The 22170-nt window shown below is 41.2% G+C and overlaps 1 protein-coding gene across 13 annotated transcripts in view; it reads right to left on the reverse strand.

Moving 5' to 3' along the window:
- The window catches only part of Sbf2 (SET binding factor 2), a 366952-nt gene extending 353727 nt beyond the window's left edge, over positions 1–13225 (reverse strand). For 6 of the 13 annotated variants that reach the window (XM_063274831.1, XM_008759801.4, XM_008759804.4 and 3 more), the window contains exon 1: positions 13016–13223. In XM_063274831.1, coding sequence (XP_063130901.1) covers positions 13016–13070 — 55 coding nt within the window. In that variant the 5' untranslated portion in view covers positions 13071–13223. 13 annotated transcript variants of the gene reach the window in all.
- Positions 13226–22170: the final 8945 nt, after the last annotated feature.

The raw sequence follows: 22170 nt of genomic DNA on the forward strand, positions 1-22170 counted from the left end.
GAACATCTGTCTCAGGATGAAAACAAGTAACATTCTTTTCACATTCCAGGGCACACCATGTAGGACAATTATATAAAGCACCCATAAAGTCCACTCCAGTTCTAACTGCTACTTTCCACTGCAAACTAATTTTCTTACAGTCTTTTTCCAAGTTTGTTCTGAAACTTGATTCTCTCTGAATGTTACTAATGTTTAGCTTTGGTTGAGAAAAATACAAAAGATACACTTGTACCTACAACCAGATATCACTACCTACAAGCAGGTTTTTTTTCCCACTTTAAAAATGCCCTAAAACTATTCGTTTTCTTTTAATAATTTTCTATTACAAATCTCAACTCTGTATTTTAAGTGAATTTTATAATAGAATATTTGGTAGGAAGAGAAGTACCTTGAGATTTCAAGTTTGCCAACAAGCTATGTTTCTTCAAACCAACTAAATAACCTTGCCAACTAATAAAGTACATAAAGAGCAGACACAGAGCAAAGGAAAAGATGGTGTGCGTGTGTGATGGTCTCATTAGTGGGCACAGCATTTCTTTACCAGGGAAGATAAAAATCCTTTCTGTTAATCTGTTAAACAAATCACTGAAAAGAGAGTTCTACAACTATCAATCCAACAGTCAGTCTGCTAAAATAGTAACAGTAGCTCTGCTGAAAGAACTCAATGTCTTTCCATTTTCTCAAATTTCTTTTGTCAGAGAATACTGGGATGTATCTAGACCGTGTTCTCTCTTGAAATCTAAGTAAATTAGGCAAATACTTAGAAATTTTCATAATTCACATTTCTGTTTATAAAACCCCTTTGGATACAATGAAGACCAAAGGCAAAAACCATTTTTTTTTTCCGAGACAGAGTTTCTCTGTTTAGCCTGGACTGGTCTCAAATTCATAGAAATCTGCCCGCTTCTGCTCTCCCAAGTGATGGGTCTAAAGGTGTGTGCCACCCAGCTGCAAGATTTTTAATGTTTCCAATATAAATATGAATTAAATATAGTCTGATCTTGAGCCAAACACTTATTTCCTCATTTTATGAAATCTAAATTTTCTATGCTGTGACTTACCCATTAGCTCCTATTAAGTGGTGATTTTTGTCTGCCTTATTAAAACCCTATACTGCTAAATTATCATAATCTTTCTGGATGACAATTTAATATAGACCTAAAAACTATTGAAAATACTTTTAGTTTTCAGACACAGCTGGAACTAAACATATAAAAGGTATTTCCAAAATCCGTGTCCATTTCATTCTGACTTAGACTCTGTAATTATTCAAAGTCCTGAATGCATCAGGGAGAATGTCCCTTGGCAGCCTCATCTTAGTATTACTGTCATGCAGTGCAAAGAAAAAGTCTTTGCTGGCTCCAAAAGAAGAAACCTCAGGCTGGCAATAACCATCCTTAGCATTTGTTGCAAGAAGTCGTTCTTTGGGGAGGCAAAGAGATGTCAATCCCCCATTATAGAGCACCAATGACAAACCGAAGTATTACTCCATCAAAGTCCAACTTGAGGAACAAGTGGGTTTATTGAGCTGACTTACAGAAAGCATGGGTGACCCCAAAGCAGCCAACAATGCCAAAAGTCTTAGCCCGTAGCTGCACAAGTGGAGTTCCACCTTCAGCTAACCTTACGTAGTCTCCATATACATACACACTTGCACCTCAGAATATAACATGCAGTTAGGGTAGAATCACATACTACTACTGCAAGATGCAGACGTGAACAGCAAGGATCTCTGGAAGGGCCCAATGAGCCACACCTCCCTTCCTTTCTATGTTCTCTGAGAGAACCTCAACAGTCAGCAAGTCTGACCTTAGGGGTGTTAGTAGTCATAGCTGCTCAGATAAAAATAGTGTCTGTTGTGCTCAGAGGACAGCACTGTACAACAAGGACTAACACTTTGCCTGAGGCCACATACAAGCTCCCTAAACCAGCAATGCTAAGCATAACTTTACTGACTTCCATGTGATACCCTTATCACTTGACCCAGTAGTTCCACTTCAGTGAATGAATGTTTACACTGTAACTGTGCTACAGACATGGCTTTAAACACAAAAGTTAACTCACTATTCTTTATAGCCAATCTAGGAGGTAAATACTACTAGTCACTATTGCCTCATTTTGTAGATGCAGAAACAGAACAATTAGTTAACTTATCTAAGGCTGTAAGTATTTACAGACAAAACTAGAAATCAAACTCAGACCACATGGGTTCACCTCACATTTTCAACTTCATTAGACCTAAACTTTATATATTTTAGATGATAATCAGACACTTAGCTAATAAAACTTAATGCTGTTGTATAATATATACAATGTTAAAAGTAGGCATTAAGTATGTAGTTAGTATAGAGTGCATAAAGGAGCAGATTCTATGACCTTGCTTTACAAGAAGTTACAATATACATATTTATACATACAAATGTATATATGTACAAGCATATATATTTGAATATACACATATATGAATACACACAAAAAAAATCTCAGAAAAGATTTTTTAAAATGTCAGCAGGTACAGTATATACCGCATTATCTTCGCTGGGCTAACCATGACCATTAGGGAAAAAGGCAATGATTCTAGCAAAAACAGGGTATGTAATCTTGACTCCTTAGAAGGGCAGCAAGGCTCCAGCTGAGGCTTACTTACCAACCATTATCAACTATTCATACAATTTCTTTGAGTCAGTTAACAATGTCTTTAATGGTTTCAAACCTCATGACCACAAGTACAAACCACCCTTGGTAAGCAGTGATTTTATCATATTATCATCAGAATTATATATTTAACATTGCTCTGAGCCTTTTGGATAAGATAAGTGTAGAATTATATATTTAAAATAGCCCCTACAATGAATCTATGCACTATGGAAATAAGAGAATGCTTTGTTTTGGCCTAACTATTCTGCTTAATCTAAATTATAAGAAAAAAAGAAAAGGAAAAGAAAAAAACAGGCATTTTCCCCCTGCTTTACAGGAGTAGAGCGAAAAGGATATGTCAGCTTTCCAAAACCATTGCAACTAACTACACAAATCAATCACCCCATAATCTAGATGCTTCTAGGTTCAAGCTATTGTTTTTAAAACCTGTATCAACTAACTTCATGCATACAAAGTAATAAAATTGTATCATTATTTTTTCAGATTAAAATTAAAACAGAAAAGATTATATCAATTAAAAATAAATGTAAATTCATAGTTTTATAAAACTTATTTTTCCTTTAAAAATAGAAACTATGATGCGTGTTCAGCTGAGCTGTGATCTGTACATGGAAGTTGTGTGTTCCCAGATAACACCAAAGTTTTCTCAATGCTGGGATAATGGATGGCAAACAGGTACAACAACAAAGATGTCTCACCCATGCCACTCTCTGTGAGTCCCTTTTAGTGCTAACCTTTGGATAGCCCAGTGTACTGTTAAGAGTAAGGAGTGGGGGCTGGAGATACAGCTCAGTGACAAAGCTTGTCTGGATATACAAGGCCCTGGTTCAATCCCAAGGACTGCAGAAAGAGCAGCGAATGAGAGATCTCCTTGGGCATACTTCTGACAACAATTATCCAAAAATCAGACTGCTCTTTGACCAGAATATGAGATCCAGCAAAGGAACCTTAGATAGACCCAACAGTAATGGAATGTTCTGCTGGCCCCATGGGGTTCTAATACTGTCAGACATGTTGAGATGTGACTTTTGTCATATGGTAACAAACAATAGAATGAGCAGGGTAAAATCGCCCTAAGAGTTCCCATCCTAGAAAGGAGTAAAGCTAGACCTAACAAACTAGGCAACTACCTAAAGGTATTTTCTGGCCGCATCACTGTTGCTTTCACCATTTAGAAAACTGTCTTTCAGTGTTCCAGCCTTGCTTCAATTCAACATTGCCTCGGAAAATAAAGGGAAGATTACTTGGTTCGGGGAGACTTGGGACAGAATTAAAGAAATGTGTTACTCTACAAGATCACTGAAGAAAGGGAACTGAAGCCCTGAGGTCAAGCCAGGCTTTTCCAAGCAGGGCTTACCTTACACTGTCACCTTTGGAGGCCTGGTGTTTCATGTTATCAAAAGAACCAGAAAGTACCTGTAATTTACTGTGTCACGTTCTAAAGAGACAGACAGCACAAAGTTATCGACTTTTTCTGTTAAGGTTTTATAAATATACTACTTCGATAAGATACAAAACAAATCCGAGATACAAAACAAATCTGAGGCATGTTAAAGAGTGTACACCAGGAATGTGCATCATAGCCCCCAGCTGAGTCCAAGCTACATAGAAAAAGAGTGAGCATAGCACACCTTGAGTCAGGACCTGGGATCACCTCAGCACCAAAGGAAAGAAGAAAGGGAGGTGGGAAGGAAAGAAAAACAGCTAAGCAAAGAGTCTAACCACATAAACATAAGAAGCTGAGCAGAACGGGTCAGTCAAAAACCAAGTCTACACTGGTTGTGTTAAGTCAAATATGAGCAAACAGGTCACACGATGTAAGTAAGACAAGAGGGGAGAAAAAAGGGGACTATAATCCAAGGCATTCACCTGTTTTCCAGTAAAGCCCTCTCTAGGAGATAGCTGGGAAGGAGTAACAGAACCTCCATGCTAGGTGTAGGTGTCCAGGATGGAGTCTCTTAAGGGGGTATTATCCTGCTTACTCTATTCTCTGTTACCATATGGCAAAAGTCATATCTCAACATGTCTGACAGTTTTAGGCCCTTCATGGGATCAGCAGAACATTCTATTACTGTTGAGTCTATCTAATGTCCCTTTTCTGAAACCTCATATTCTCTAGACTTCAACACTAAATATAGTGTTTACTCCCTGAAAGCTAATTCTGGTGGACATGGTACCTACTTCTGATTTCTACTTACAGAATACAAAGAAAACTACTCTGGCTTTGGAACACTAAACACTGGTTAAGCTCTGTGCTCTTCACTAAGGCAGAGTGCTCTTATATAACTGAGACTGTTCTACTCATGTCACTTCCCTCACTGTTTTTCTATGTACACTTTAACATTGTCCTGGTCTGTTTCTCTGTTGCTGTGATAAAACACTGACCAAAAGTAACTTAGAAAAGGGTTTATATGGCTTACAAATTACAACCTATCATCAAAGGAAGGCAGGGCAGGAACTCAAAGCAGGGACTGAAGCAGAAACCATGAAGGAACACTAGCTTGTTCAGCTACCTTTTTTATACAGCACAATCCTACCTATCTAAGAATGGTACCATCCACAATGAACCTACATCAATTTGCAATTTAAAAAATGTCCCGGGGCTGGGGATTTAGCTCAGTGGTAGAGCGCTTACCTAGGAAGCGCAAGGCCCTGGGTTCGATCCCCAGCTCCGAAAAAAAGAACCAAAAAAAAAAAAAAAAAAAAAAATGTCCCTCCATACACATATGCCCACAGGCCAAGCTGTGGAAGCAATTCTTCAGTGAAGGTCCCTTTCCCCAGGTGAGTCAAGCAAGCAAAGTTAGCCATCATAACAGTCTTTGGCTAAAGAAAATCAGGGCTGGAGCTACAGCTCGGTGTTAAATGTTTACTTAGTCCTCAAGGAAAGGAGTGGGAGGGAAGAGAAAGATGGAGGAGGGTGGAGAATGTGTCTTCCTAGGTACAATCCCTAGTTCAGGAAAAAGAAAGGAAGAGAGGGAGGGAGGGAAAGGAAGAAGGAAAGGAAGAGAAGAGGGGAGGGGAAGGGAGGGGAGGGGAGGGGAGGGGAGGGGAGGGGAGGGGAGGGGAGGGGAGGGGAGGGGAGGGGAGGGGAGGGGAGGGGAGGGGAGGGGAGGGGAGGAAGCAAAGCAAGGCCTCCTAATCCTCTCCAACACCAAAACTGAGAATCGAACCTGGAGCCTCACACATGCTTGACAGGTGCTTCACTATTCAGCTATCGGCACAGCCACTTTTCTATTTCTGTTTGTTTGTTTGTTTGTTTGTTTGTTTGTTTGTTTGAGAATAAGTTGCCCAGTCAGGCCTTGAATTCATTCTTTAACCCATAAAAACCTTGAACTTGCCATCTCCCGGCTTCTGCGTCCTAAATAGTTGGGATTACAGATATGTACCAACAGGCTGAGGATAGAAATTGTTTTTATGAAGAAAAAAGGGAAAATATTCAAACAAAGAAAGCCATGTGAAAAGAGGGCAAAAAACCAGAATTATGGTCCCATAAGCTGCAGAACCCTGAGGCCACCAGAAACTAGAAGAGATGAATACTCTTCCCTAGAAGTCATCAAAGGAAGTCACCTTCTAACACCCACAGTTCAGAGCCACCCACCAAAATTATAAAAGAATAAACACCTGTTGTCTCAAACCCCCAAATTTATACTGTTATAGCAGTCCCAGTGGTGGAAAACTTCTACCTATTATGTAATAACACATCATTGAGAAACAGAATTAAGCCAGGTGTGGTGGTGAATGCTCTAATCTCAGCACTTTGGAGGCAGAGGCAGGCAAATCTCTGAGTTTGAGACCAGCCTGGTCTACAGAATGAGTTCCAGTACAGCCAAGGCTACACAAGAGAAACTCTGTCTCTAAGAAACAAAGAATACAGACTGATCTTCCAAAGGACATAGACAAGTTCAATTCCCAGCACCCAACAAACAGCTTCAAGGAGATCTGATGCCCTCTTCTGGCCTCCACAGGCACTGCACACACATTCACCCGTGAAATAAAAAAGTACACATGAAATATAAATAAATAATTTTTTTTTTTATTTAGGGCAATCTTTCTCTTCTGCAGAGCCAGGTAACCAGACAAAAATGAGGGCTCATACCACCTACAAGTAAAATAGCATCTATTAGGGAGTGCTGGGTATCTCTTCCAAACACACCATGCCCTTCTGTTGCTTTTTCTTTTCATCCCCTAAGCAATGGTGTTCCCCAAAGCCTGGCCCCTAGTCATTTATTCCCATCTGTGTCAACCTCCTAAGGACATCGACACAACTGCCACAGCTCTATCTGCTCTAATGACTCCTGGATCTTTATGCTTAGTTGCTATGTGCTCTGTCTTTTCGCACTTCACTTGGATGGTATTATAGAACTGTCCTTCAGGGTATGATGTGGCTCTTAGCATCTTAATGAGAGCAGCTGTAATTACCCATTCAAGACTCTCAGGAGGAGTCAGGGGAGCAGTAGTAAATATTCAACTGAAATGACAGCCACTTCTCTGCATGCATCCTTTTCTTCCTACCTGACAAACACCTATTGATAACTACCAGATAAATGTCTAATCTTCGCCTGTCTTACTTCTGGCCCATGTATTTAAACACCCAAATAACTGTTCTATCTTGATTAAAGACAGTCATACTTAACACATCCAAAATTAAGTTTGGTATTTCTCCACGCTTGCACTATGCACCAACTACCAATGTTAGAATCTTTGTCATTCTCAACTACTTTTCTTATTTCACCTCTCACAGTAATGTATCATGATGTTTTACTAATTTTGGCTTTCTAACTTGTACATCCAAGCCCTTCTTTCCACAGCAAGTACTCCTAAGTTTCCTCACACTGGTCCTTCTGGCTTCAGCTCACTGCAACTTGAGTCGCATTTCTGTTAATTCTTGCTTCTCAAGAATTCACAGTTTTGAAGCCAGTAAGATGGCTCAGAAAGTGCCACTAAGTCTGATGATCTAAGTTTCATCTTTGTAGGAGAGAACACATTCCAGAAAGTTGTCCTCTGACTTCTAGACATACACAGTGGTGTACACACACACACACACACACACACACACACACACACACACACACAAAATTCAGTCTCAAAATATATTTCACTTATACAAAAATTTATTTTTTACTTCACATGCAATACAATGCCTAACTTACAAAACATTTCAAATACTTTAATACATTAAAACAGATTGATCTTTTAAATTAATCTAGTCTAACAGGATCTAGAAAAGTAATTTTACCTGCAAATAATTTTTGCCTGAACCATTTCTTAAGCTTTAGGACCTTGTGCATACCAGATCAAAGCTCTATTGTTAAATGGACTGTTTCTTAAGACAGTAGAACAAAAAAGTAAGCACAAAAGCATATAAAGAATTAGCTCAGCACTCGAATTTACTTTTACAGTAAGAAAAGGGTAGTTGGATAAGTAACATCATCTTTTACAGACAAATTATACTCCCTAATTATTCCACCACCATCCAAATATAGAGCTGTAAAAATGAAGGTTGCGGGGTTGGGGGGCTAGTGTGTGTGTGTGTGTGTGTGTGTGTGTGTGTGTGTGTGTGTGTGTATACGATTGTTAAGGTCAGAAGTGGACATGGCTTCTTCCTCAACTACTATCCACTTAATTTCTTTACACAGGACTCCTCACAGAACCTGAGGCACATTGATTCAGCTAAACCATCTGGCCAGGAAGCTCCAGAAATTTTCCTGTCTCTGCCTCCCCAGCACTGGATTACAGATACCGTCCATCACCAAGCCTCACTATTTTTATGTGGGTGCTAGGGATTAGGCCCTCATAATTCTACAACATGCACTTTACCAACTGAGCCATCTTACTATGCCTGAAAAACATAATTTTAAATAATGAATTATCAAAGTCAAACTGTCATTAAAAAATCACTGACTTTTATGCTGTTCTTATAAATGATAGCATTAGCATAAAAAGCACATGGCTGGAAAACAGCAAGAGTCCAATAATAATAAAGTCAATGAAGTTGATCCTCAGGAATATAATTCTGTCTCTGAAAATTATGTTTTTCTGGAATTATAGAGACTAAGAACTCCCTTATCTCATCAATATTAAGAAAAATAAAGACACTAAAGGTACATTTTATCTTCTTTATGGTTTCTGTACTTTTTAGGTTGACACAGTTGTAGATTTACCAATAATTAAAGGAATACAAACACCATGGACCCCCCCCTTTACCTCATTTCCCTCAATAGACAGTTGCATCTTTACAGTAAGTACAGTATCACTGTTAGGATGCTGGTCTCATATAAAAAGCCACCATTCTTTCTCAGATTTCCCCATTTTGTGTGTGTGTGTGTGTGTGTGTGTGTGTCCTTTAATCCCAGCACTTATGAGGCAGAAACAAGTGAGTCTCTGAGTTTGAGGTCAGTGCCATCTACATAGATAGTTCCAGGATATTTAGGGGGTACATAAAGAGACTCTGTCTCAAAAAGAAAAAAGAAAAGAAAAGAAAAATCTGGGGTTAGCTATATAGCTCAGCAGATAAAGGCTCTTGCTGCCAAACCTAAAGACTTAAATTTAATCCCAGGGGGCTGGAGAGATGGCTCAGCGGTTAAGAGCACTGACTGTTCTTCCAGAGGTTCTGAGTTCAAATCCCAGCAACCACATGGTGGCTCACAACCATCTGTAATGAGATCTGATGCCCTCCTCTGGTGTGTCTGAAGACAGCTACAGTGTACTTATATATAATAAATAAACAAATCTTTAAAAAAAAAAAAAATTTAATCCCAGGAACCCACATGCTAGAAGTAGAAAATAAACTCTGGAAAATTGTCCTCTGATCTTCACATGCATACACATAACACTAAATATATACGTATTTTTTAATTAAAGATAATTCAACTAAAATTATTCCTAATGGCAAAGACAATTTAAAAATAACAGTAATGTACTAATTGAATAATACCAGAAACACTCTGGAATCAAACACACAAATTTCAAATCACCATACATAAGCATCATATTATCATAACCTGATTACCTTTTAGAGAGAGTTGGGTTAATAAAACCATATTAACGGCTGAAGGTAGTTGTATAGTAAAGGTTAGAAAAACAATCAGATTGATTCTTCACTTATAGTTTAAAAAAATCACTTTGCAGATTTTTATCCTGTACAGCTCAGGTAGTTTGGAAAACACGTTGACGATTTCATATAAACTTGCAGATACTTGACCATGATCTAAGAATTTTTCAGTTCTAACCCAAGAAAAATGAAAACAGGCTAATATTCAAAAATCCTTTCAACTATCCATTTTATTCATAATAACAAAAATCTGAAAACATAAATATCCACCAGTTAATGAATGAATGAACAAACTGTATTTTATACAGAAATATAAAGAAACAATGTATGTCTGGGACTGGGAACACAGTCAACTGATAAGAGTGCTTGCTTCCCATGTAGGCAGCTCCAGACTCCATTTCTAAGACCACATGAACAGGGCATGAGGGTGCACACCCATAATAGCAGCACTGGAGATACAGGGAGAAGGATGAGAATTTCAAGGTCATCCTTGACTACACCGTAAGTTTTGAGGTTAGCCTGAGCTACAGGGGAAGTAGGAAGGAGAGGGAGAAAGGAACAGAACAGTTCAGCAATGAGTTTAGTTCAATGGAAGAGTACATGCTCACCATGGGTGAGGTCCTGGTTCTATACTCAGCACAGAAGGGAAAGGGGAGCAGTGCAAGGAGACAGATACTAAATACGACTCGATAAATCTCAGCGTGTGAATCTAAGTGTCTGATTCTATTTATGTACCACCCTAGAAAGACAAAACCATACAGACAGAAAGCAGATCTGCAACCACCCGAGGCAAGGGAGGAAACAGACTACAAAAGGGCATAGGAAGACGTTTATAGAGAAGGAAATATTCTGTCTGTAGTGGTGACTACACCAGTGTATATAGTTGCTTAAAACCACTCAACTATTATCATAATTTTTTGCATAAAAATACGCTTAAATAAAATACAAAGTATGCAAAAAATTACAGAAAAAGTATAAAGTTCAAACTTGAGATTATAATTTACACAACATTCTGAGTTTCATTTTAAAAAAGGGAACGAAAGAAATCTTCCCTTTGTTCAGTGTGGGAAGAAGAGTAGTCTAGTAGCCATAGGATAGACGTGGGGCTCCTTGAAGGGGAAATCTAGAAGGGCCAAAGCTAAACACATTGTCTCAGAGTGGCAGGGCTTAAGGTCACAGCAGGAGGAGCAAATTGGCCTGGAGCATGCAAAGAGACTGAGAGTGAGGAGGAAGCCTTCACAAGGGAGCAACCCTAAGTGAGAGATCAGAGCATGATTTAAAAAAAAAAAAAAAAGATTAACTCTTTTAGTGGAAAAGCCTAGCAGACACTGGTCACAGGCAATCAAAGGGAAAGTATGTGCTTCCTGACAAGACGCAGTGAGCACCACTGCTGTGACACTCTGACCCAAGCAAATGTACCGAGCATAGAGATCTCAAGTTGAGGGACGTTATACAAAAGTGACCTATAGCCATCAAAAGTGACGTGACCATGAAAAGATGAGGGAATTGACCCACACTGAAAGAGACTAAAAAGATAAAGAAACCATGAAGCACTCAGCTGTACTACTTTTACCAATATGTGATGAGTAGCATAACCAACAAAACCCAAATTAAGTAAGACACTGGGTCAGCATCAATTTCCTATTTTGATAACTGCACTGCCATTGTGCAGACCAATGTTCCTGTTTGTATAAAATTCACAAGAAACCACTCTGAGTGGCAGGGCTTAAGGTCAGCAGCTTCCGCTTAAAATGTCCCGAAAAATAAAACAAAACAACAATAATTATGTACCAAACTTCAACTTTTTCAAGTTTGTTACTGTTTCAAAATTGTTGTGGGCGTGAAGGAGGGCAGATATCTGTGAGTTCAAGGCCAGCCTGATCTACATAGGAATAGCAGGGCAGCCAGGGCTCTGTTGAGAAATCCTGTCTCTAAATAAATAAATAAGAAAATAAGTAAAATAAAATGGTTGTGGGGGAAGAACAATGTAACTAAAAATGGTGAAAAAAGGTGAAAACATAACTGATTCTCCACACTGGCAATCTTACATGCCAGCGCACACACAGGAAGGTCAAGAAAACAACTCTGGGCAATCAGTTCTTGCCTTGTACCTTTTCATGGCTCAGGTCCCCAGCCATGCCCAACAAGAGCCTTTATCTGCTTCTCTTGAGTGACCTCAATTAGCTAGTGGTGAGGGGAAAAAAATGTGAAGGATCCCCTCTCTGAAATAAATACTTAGGGATAAATAATAAACAGAGGTGGGCAGAACAATGGTATGTTGGTGCTATCACAGACTAACAACCAGCAAACCACAGCCTAAGCACCTTCTTGGACATGGAAGGGGCTGGTGGGCTGGGATCTAAAATTCCTTGCACGTGTGAGGCTGGAATTACCCTGATATAAGAGCTTCCCCTGCTCTACAATAACCTTGTTATTACATCCCGCTTATCTATATATAGCACCACGAAGAGATACAAATACGAAAATAAACCTGCATGAACCCTGTATACTCCTGGTTGTGCTAGTCCATCTAAGTGTAAAAGGCAATGAGTGTATCCGCCAAACTGTTCCTTGTGAAAAAAATTCTCGGACGAATAAAGGGAACAATCAAAACACGTGAAAGCTAAGTGAGAGAGAGCACCTGCAGTGGTTGCCTGGCTCGCTTTACTCAAAAGAGAGTCATTTCATTCTGGGATGCCGACACATACGTCCTGAAACAATTTTCCTAGAAATGTTTCAAAGTGCTGGGTGGGATCCTTTGGCCTTTCCAAGTGCCAGGCGTTCGGCCGGGATGTCCAAGCCTCCCCTCCCCCCCTACCCCCGAGGGCTGGAGGGCGGGAGGCAGCGCTGGACTCTCTGCACTTCCTTTCCAGGAGGACTGCCCCCAGCGTCACTTTTATTCAGGATGCAGGACACAGTGTATCCCTAGGAACCTTGTACAGTGTGCTCCCGCCCTCCAAACCCTACTGGCACGAGGGCGCGGCCCCGGGTGCCAGCCGCCTCCACAGAAGCGCGTGGCGGCGTGAGGGCAGGCTCGCCACCTGCCCAGCCGGCCAGTCCCCGGCCGCACCGCCGCGGCCTAGCCCGGCGACCGCTGTCCGACAGTCCCCTCACACACGCCCACTGCAGCTAGGCTCCGCAGAGCCGCGAAGGCCGACACCAGTCGACCCGCCGCTCCACCGCCGCGGGACCCGGCCCTCCCGCCTCCCCGCCTCCCAGCCTCGACGCCCGGCCCCGCCGAGCCCACTGGACGGCTGCCGGGGGCGGAGGCGAAGCCCGGGGGCGGCGCCCGCCCCACACCCTTACCTGGCTTCTCGTGGTCGTAGCCTACCACAATGAAGTAGTCGGCCAACCGGGCCATGACCGCCGCCGCCGCGCCCGGGAAGCGGGTTCCCGTCGCCGCCCTCGCCGCCGCCACCCACCCGTCCCGGGCGAGCTCAGCATTTTCCCTTCGGCGGCTGTAGCGGTAGCAGCGGCGCTTCAGCCATGTTTGACAACCGAGGCGCGCACTGCGCCTGCGCCGCGCCTCGCGCCCGCCCCTCCCCCGCCCCACCCGAGAGGGCTCGAGGACCGGGTTCCCGGCGTTCGCGAACCCACGCGGCGCCCGGAGGCCGCTCGGACACGCGGTTCTGGAAGTGGGCGGCCGGGCGCGGCCTTGCCACGCGCCACCACCGAAGCCGAGCGCTTAGAGGCCCGGCTGCTCCCACAACGCCCCCCACCCCCACCCCCACCCCCTGTTCTTTATTTTCCTGGAGCAGGGGTCCTTTCTTCCGCCATCTCCCTTTTGCAGTTGGGGAAAAGGGCTTGGAGGGGCGCGGGGTCACTTGGAAAGTTTGTTCTTTGCTGCTGTTTGCTGCCACCGGCAGCACGGATGAGATTCTCCCGCCCTCGGCTGGAAGCTTGGAATTTGCACCGCCAAGACTTTTTGCTGCACGTTTCCTGTTTATGTTGTGCAGATGGGAATTTTAGAAACATGCCACCGAGCAAGCGGGGGAGGGAAAGACTTGCGCAATCTTCAGAGGCGCCTCTGGTTTCAGGACTGCCTGGGCTGGGGGCGGTCAGCTTGGGCTTTCCTCTGAGTGCCCCAGGGAGTTATTCCACCTAGGAACCGGGGCATCCCCGGGATCCTCCTGAAATGGGCCGGTCTCTCCCGGGGGAGCCCCGCCCGTCTGACTTTCACTGCCTTTTTCTGTCTCAGGGCTTTTCAAGCTGAAGCAGGTGTTAACTTAAAATTGCTCTGCTGCAAACGCAACAGAATGAATTCATAGGGCTCTTCGTCCAGTCTAGAGATTATTCAAGTCGACTGCGTTTTTAAGAAATATATCCTACTGATGTTTTCTAATTTGGCTGACACACTTGGATGAGTTTACTTCGTCACTTTTTTTTTACTTTGTTACTTCTTAATGGTCATAAAATTTTAGTAGTAGAATGTATATTTGAACTAAGACTGAAGTTTTCAGAACCTGTGGTTTAGAAATGATCTTTGTGAGGCCATCATTCTGAGGCTTTGATCCTTAATATATTATACGTTGTACGTTGTCTACAATACTTAGTGCAGCACACACCCTCTGCCAAAGACCAGCAGAAAGCGAGTGATTGGAGCTGTGAACTAAAGAGTTCAAAGGCTCACCATCTCAGCTGCTCTGATTGACTAGTTCTCTTTTCTGGGCCAGCGTTCCCTTTCCTGCTTCCGTGTTGGAAATTGTACTCAGGGCCTCATACATGTTAAGCAAGCCTTCTACCATTAAGCTTTATTGACAGCAAACAGACAGACCTTTCAGCAAGTCTGAGAGGGTTAGGCTATGCTAGAAGAATTGAAAGTGAAGGGGTACTTTAACTCAGGACCTCCTTTGTAATCAGTTTCTAGTCAGACAGAAACTGCTTACCTGCAATGATGAAAGCTAGGTAAATTTTAAAAATAATTAAAGCAAACAAAACAGCCTGCCACACCTCATATAGAAAATTTCCTGGTAACTTCCCTGGGAGCTCTTCCTCTACTTTTTCAGTAAAGAGTAATCTCACTTCCTTTAAAGACAGCCCTTTCCACTGCTTAACAGCCATGGTAGAAAATTCTTCCCTATTTTGTCAGAGCTGTCCTACTATGACTGCCCTGATTGTATTCTCTGAAGATAGACAGTAAGGAATGGATACCATATGACTGTACGATTTTTTAAACAGTTATTTCGATTTGTTCCCTCAATTTTACTTTTACTTATTTGGGATAAGGTCTGGGCAGATGATTCAGAAGTCGAATGCACTGCTGCTCTTCCAGAGAACCAGATTTGATTCCCAGCAGCCACTGGAACAGTTCATAACCATCTGTAACTCCCTTTGTACAGGATCCAATACCGTCTTCTGGCTTCCTCCAAGAACAGGCATGCATGTGGCACATAAACATGCAAACATCCATACACATAAAATTTTAAAAATTTTTTATACCTGGGATAAAATTTATATATCATAAAGTGAAACACACACTTCAGTGGCATTTAATATATCTCACTGTTGGACAATGACCTCATCTGTCTAGTTTCAAAACATTTTCTTCACCCAAACTCCATTAAACAGACACAACTATTTCTCTCCCTGGGTCCTGGCAATAACCCCATTGCTTTCTGATTTTATGAGTTTGCCTGTTGTAGATATTTCCTATAACTTGAAATAAAGCATGTGCCATTTCATGTCTGAGAATCTTGTCTGGCATATTGTTTCCTAGTTCTATGCCTACTTTATCATAGGCACAGCCTTGTATTGCTTTGCAGCGTCATTACTTCATCCCCCTCACTGCCAAATGACCCCCCACTATCATCCAGACCCATGCTTTGCTTATCCACTGGCAGGTGGGAGCATTGTTTCTACTTTATGGGTACTGGCACCATGACCATGTTTGGAAAGTCTGTGAGTATCAATTTGCAATTCCGTTGGGATATCCTTAGGAAAGCACTACTGGACAGCACTGAACTACATGTGATAATTCTCTTTAATTATGAGTAAGCACCCACTGTTTGCCACAATGACTGTGTGATCTGACCTCTTAGCACTGAACAAGGATTTTTAATTTCTATCTTTGTCAACACTTGTTTCTCTGTTTTTAATATTATATACATCTTTTTATCTTAGAGTTTATATTTTATTGAACATATACATAGTTTAAAGTCAGAGTAAGACTTTAACTATGAAAAATGGCTCTTCCTTACTCAACCCTCATACTGTCCTCTCCCCAAGGAAGAGACTACCAATTGTTCAGCTGTTTCTTCTCACGTTGGCTTCTGTTATTTTTTTTATTGGATATTTTTTATTTACATTTCAAATGTTATCCCCTCCCTGGTTTCCCCTCCATAAACACCCTATCTCCATAAACACTCCACTTGCTTCTATGGGGGGTGTTCCCCCAACCACTCACACTCTCCCTCCCACCTTCCTGCCATGACATCACCCTACACAGGGCATCAAGCCTTGGCAAGACCAAGGGCCTACCATCCCATTGATGCCCAAAAGGCCATCCTCTGCTACATGTGCAGCTGGAACCATGGGTCTGTCCATGTATACTCTTTGGATGGTGGTTTAGTCCCTGGGAGCTCTGGTTGGTTGGTATTGTTGTTCTTTTTTTTTTTTTTTTTTTTTTTCTCTATATTTAGCATTTATTTTTTTCAGTGAGACATTTTTTTCCTTACCTAGTTTTTTTTTTTTTTTTTTTTAACTTGAGTATTTCTTATATACATTTCAAGTGTTATTCCCTTTCCCGGTTTCCGGGCAAAATCCCCCTCCCCCCTCCCCTTCCTTATGGGTGTTCCCCTCCCAACCCTCCCACCATTGCCGCCCTCCCCCCATAGTCTAGTTCACTGGGGGTTCAGTCTTAGCAGGACCCAGGGCTTCCCCTTCCACTGGTGCTCTTACTAGGATATTCATTGCTACCTATGGGGTCAGAGTCCAGGGTCAGTCCATATATAGTCTTTAGGTAGTGGCTTAGTCCCTGGAAGCTCTGGTTGCTTGACATTGTTGTACTTTTGGGGTCTCGAGCCCCTTCAAGCTCTTCCAGTTCTTTCTCTGATTCCTTCAACGGGGGACCTATTCTCAGCTCAGTGGTTTGCTGCTGGCATTCGCCTCTGTATTTGCTGTATTCTGGCTGTGTCTCTCAGGAGCGATCTACATCCGGCTCCTGTCGGTCTGCACTTCTTTGCTTCATCCATCCTGTCCAATTGGGTGACTGTATATGTATGGGCCACCTGTGGGGCAGGCTCTGAATGGGTGTTCCTTCAGTCTCTGTTTTAATCTTTGCCTCTCCCTTCCCAGCCAAGGGTATTCTTTTTCCTCATTTAAAGAAGGAGTGAAGCATTCACATTTTGATCATCCGTCTTGAGTTTCGTTTGTTCTAGGGATCTAGGGTAATTCAAGCATTTGGGCTAATAGCCACTTATCAATGAGTGCATACCATGTATGTCTTTCTGTGATTGGGTTAGCTCACTCAGGATGATATTTTCCAGTTCCAACCATTTGCCTACGAATTTCATAGACTCGTTGTTTTTGATAGCTGAGTAATATTCCATTGTGTAGATGTACCACATTTTCTGTATCCATTCCTCTGTTGAAGGGCATCTCGGTTCTTTCCATTTTCTGGCTATTATAAATAAGGCTGCGATGAACATAGTGGAGCACGTGTCTCTTTTATATGTTGAGGCATCTTTTGGGTATATGCCCAAGAGAGGTATAGCTGGATCCTCAGGCAGTTCAATGTCCAATTTTCTGAGGAACCTCCAGACTGATTTCCAGAATGGTTTTACCAGTCTGCAATCCCACCAACAATGGAGGAGTGTTCCTCTTTCTCCACATCCTCGCCAGCATCTGCTGTCACCTGAGTTTTTGATCTTAGCCATTCTCACTGGTGTGAGGTGAAATCTCAGGGTTGTTTTGATTTGCATTTCCCTTATGACTAAAGATGTTGAACATTTCTTTAGGTGTTTCTCAGCCATTCGGCATTCCTCAGCTGTGAATTCTTTGTTTAGCTCTGAACCCCATTTTTTAATAGGGTTATTTGTTTCCCTGCGGTCTAACTTCTTGAGTTCTTTGTATATTTTGGATATAAGGCCTCTATCTGTTGTAGGATTGGTAAAGATCTTTTCCCAATCTGTTGGTTGCCATTTTGTCCTAACCACCGTGTCCTTTGCCTTACAGAAGCTTTGCAGTTTTATGAGATCCCATTTGTCGATTCTTGATCTCAGAGCATAAGCCATTGGTGTTTTGTTCAGGAAATTTTTTCCAGTGCCCATGTGTTCCAGATGCTTCCCTAGTTTTTCTTCTATTAGTTTGAGTGTGTCTGGTTTGATGTGGAGGTCCTTGATCCACTTGGACTTAAGCTTTGTACAGGGTGATAAGCATGGATCGATCTGCATTCTTCTACATGTTGCCATCCAGTTGAACCAGCACCATTTGCTGAAAATGCTATCTTTTTTCCATTGGATGGTTTTGGCTCCTTTGTCAAAAATCAAGTGACCATAGGTGTGTGGGTTCATTTCTGGGTCTTCAATTCTATTCCATTGGTCTATCTGTCTGTCTCTGTACCAATACCATGCAGTTTTTATCACTATTGCTCTGTAATACTGCTTGAGTTCAGGGATAGTGATTCCCCCTGAAGTCCTTTTATTGTTGAGGATAGCTTTAGCTATCCTGGGTTTTTTGTTATTCCAGATGAATTTGCAAATTGTTCTGTCTAACTCTTTGAAGAATTGGATTGGTATTTTCATGGGGATTGCATTGAATCTGTAGATTGCTTTTGGTAAAATGGCCATTTTTACTATATTAATCCTGCCAATCCATGAGCATGGGAGATCTTTCCATCTTCTGAGGTCTTCTTCAATTTCTTTCCTCAGTGTCTTGAAGTTCTTATTGTACAGATCTTTTACTTGCTTGGTTAAAGTCACACCGAGGTACTTTATATTATTTGGGTCTATTATGAAGGGTGTCGTTTCCCTAATTTCTTTCTCGGCTTGTTTTCTCTTTTGTATAGAGGAAGGCAACTGATTTATTTGAGTTAATTTTATACCCAGCCACTTTGCTGAAGTTGTTTATCAGCTTTAGTAGTTCTCTGGTGGAACTTTTGGGATCACTTAAATATACTATCATGTCATCTGCAAATAGTGATATTTTGACTTCTTCTTTTCCGATCTGTATCCCCTTGATCTCCTTTTGTTGTCTGATTGCTCTGGCTAGAACTTCAAGAACTATATTGAATAAGTAGGGAGAGAGTGGGCAGCCTTGTCTAGTCCCTGATTTTAGTGGGATTGCTTCGAGTTTCTCTCCATTTACTTTAATGTTAGCAACTGGTTTGCTGTATATGGCTTTTACTATGTTTAGGTATGGGCCTTGAATTCCTATTCTTTCCAGGACTTTTATCATGAAGGGGTGTTGAATTTTGTCAAATGCTTTCTCAGCATCTAATGAAATGATCATGTGGTTTTGTTCTTTCAGTTTGTTTATATGATGGATCACGTTGATGGTTTTCCGTATATTAAACCATCCCTGCATGCCTGGGATGAAGCCTACTTGATCATGGTGGATGATTGCTTTGATGTGCTCTTGAATTCGGTTTGCCAGAATTTTATTGAGTATTTTTGCGTCGATATTCATAAGGGAAATTGGTCTGAAGTTCTCTTTCTTTGTTGTGTCTTTGTGTGGTTTAGGTATAAGAGTAATTGTGGCTTCGTAGAAGGAATTCGGTAGTGCTCCATCTGTTTCAATTTTGTGGAATAGTTTGGATAATATTGGTATGAGGTCTTCTATGAAGGTTTGATAGAATTCTGCACTAAACCCGTCTGGACCTGGGCTCTTTTTGGTTGGAAGACCTTTAATGACTGCTTCTATTTCCTTAGGAGTTATGGGGTTGTTTAACTGGTTTATCTGTTCCTGATTTAACTTCGATACCTGGTATCTGTCTAGGAAATTGTCCATTTCCTGAAGATTTTCAAATTTTGTTGAATATAGGTTTTTATAGTAAGATCTGATGATTTTTTGAATTTCCTCTGAATCTGTAGTTATGTCTCCCTTTTGATTTCTAATTTTGTTAATTTGGACGCACTCTCTGTGTCCTCTCGTTAGTCTCGCTAAGGGTTTATCTATCTTGTTGATTTTCTCAAAGAACCAACTTTTGGTTCTGTTGATTCTTTCTATGGTCCTTTTTGTTTCTACTTGGTTGATTTCAGCTCTGAGTTTGATTATTTCCTGCCTTCTACTCCTCCTGGGTGTATTTGCTTCTTTTTGTTCTAGAGCTTTTAGGTGTGCTGTCAAGCTGCTGACATATGCTCTTTCCTGTTTCTTTCTGCAGGCACTCAGCGCTATGAGTTTTCCTCTTAGCACAGCTTTCATTGTGTCCCATAAGTTTGGGTATGTTGTATCTTCATTTTCATTAAATTCTAAAAAGTTTTTAATTTCTTTCTTTATTTCTTCCTTGACCAGGTTATCATTGAGTAGAGCATTGTTCAATTTCCACGTATATGTGGGCATTCTTCCCTTATTGTTATTGAAGACCAGTTTTAGGCCGTGGTGGTCTGATAGCATGCATGGGATTATCTCTATCTTTCTGTACCTGTTGAGGCCCGTTTTTTGACCAATTATATGGTCAATTTTGGAGAAAGTACCATGAGGAGCTGAGAAGAAGGTATATCCTTTTGCTTTAGGATAGAATGTTCTATAAATATCCGTTAAGTCCATTTGGCTCATGACTTCTCTTAGTCTGTCGACATCACTGTTTAATTTCTGTTTCCATGATCTGTCCATTGATGAGAGTGGGGTGTTGAAGTCTCCCACTATTATTGTGTGAGGTGCAATGTGTGTTTTGAGCTTTAGTAAGGTTTCTTTTACGTATGTAGGTGCCCTTGTATTTGGGGCATAGATATTTAGGATTGAGAGTTCATCTTGGTGGATTTTTCCTTTGATGAATATGAAGTGTCCTTCCTTATCTTTTTTGATGACTTTTAGTTGGAAATTGATTTTATTTGATATTAGAATGGCTACTCCAGCTTGCTTCTTCTGACCATTTGCTTGGAAAGTTGTTTTCCAGCCTTTCACTCTGAGATAGTGTCTGTCTTTGTCTCTGAGGTGTGTTTCCTGTAGGCAGCAGAATGCAGGGTCCTCATTGCGTATCCAGTTTGTTAATCTATGTCTTTTTATTGGGGAGTTGAGGCCATTGATATTGAGAGATATTAAGGAAGAGTGATTATTGCTTCCCTTTATATTCATATTTGGATGTGAGGTTATGTTTGTGTGCTTTCATTCTCTTTGTTTTGTTGCCAAGACGATTAGTTTCTTGCTTCTTCTCGGGTATAGCTTGCCTCCTTATGTTGGGCTTTACCATTTATTATCCTTTGTAGTGCTGGATTTGTAGAAAGATATTGTGTAAATTTGGTTTTGTCATGGAATATCTTGGTTTCTCCATCAATGTTAATTGAGAGTTTTGCTGGATACAGTAACCTGGGCTGGCATTTGTGTTCTCTTAGGGTCTGTATGACATCAGTCCAGGATCTTCTGGCCTTCATAGTTTCTGGCGAGAAGTCTGGTGTGATTCTGATAGGTCTCCCTTTATATGTTACTTGACCTTTTTCCCTTACTGCTTTTAATATTCTTTCTTTATTTTGTGCATTTGGTGTTTTGACAATTATGTGACGGGAGGTGTTTCTTTTCTGGTCCAATCTATTTGGAGTTCTGTAGGCTTCTTGTATGTCTATGGGTATCTCTTTTTTTAGGTTAGGGAAGTTTTCTTCTATGATTTTGTTGAAGATATTTACTGGTCCTTTGAGCTGGGAGTCTTCACTCTCTTCTATACCTATTATCCTTAGGTTTGATCTTCTCATTGAGTCCTGGATTTCCTGTATGTTTTGGACCAGTAGCTTTTTCCGCTTTACATTATCTTTGACAGTTGAGTCAATGATTTCTATGGAATCTTCTGCTCCTGAGATTCTCTCTTCCATCTCTTGAATTCTGTTGGTGAGGCTTGTATCTACAGCTCCTTGTCTCTTCTTTTGGTTTTCTATATCCAGGGTTGTTTCCATGTGTTCTTTCTTGATTGCTTCTATTTCCATTTTTAATTCCTTCAACTGTTTGATTGTGTTTTCCTGGAATTCTTTCAGGGATTTTTGCGATTCCTCTCTGTAGGCTTTTACTTGTTTATTAATGTTTTCCTGTGCTTCCCTAAGTGTGTTCATGTCTTTCTTGAAGTCCTCCAGCATCATGATCAAATATGATTTTGTAACTAGATCTTGCTTTTCTGGTGTGTTTGGATATTCCATGTTTGTTTTGGTGGGAGAATTGGGCTCCGATGATGGCATGTAGTCTTGGTTTCTGTTGCTTGGGTTCCTGCGCTTGCCTCTCGCCATCAGATTATCTCTAGTGTTACTTTGTTCTGCTATTTCTGACAGTGGCTAGACTGTCCTATAAGCCTGTGTGACAGGAGTGCTGTAGACCTGTTTTCC

The sequence above is a fragment of the Rattus norvegicus genome, chromosome 1 (assembly GCF_036323735.1).
Source record: "Rattus norvegicus strain BN/NHsdMcwi chromosome 1, GRCr8, whole genome shotgun sequence".
Lineage (NCBI taxonomy): Eukaryota > Metazoa > Chordata > Mammalia > Rodentia > Muridae > Rattus > Rattus norvegicus.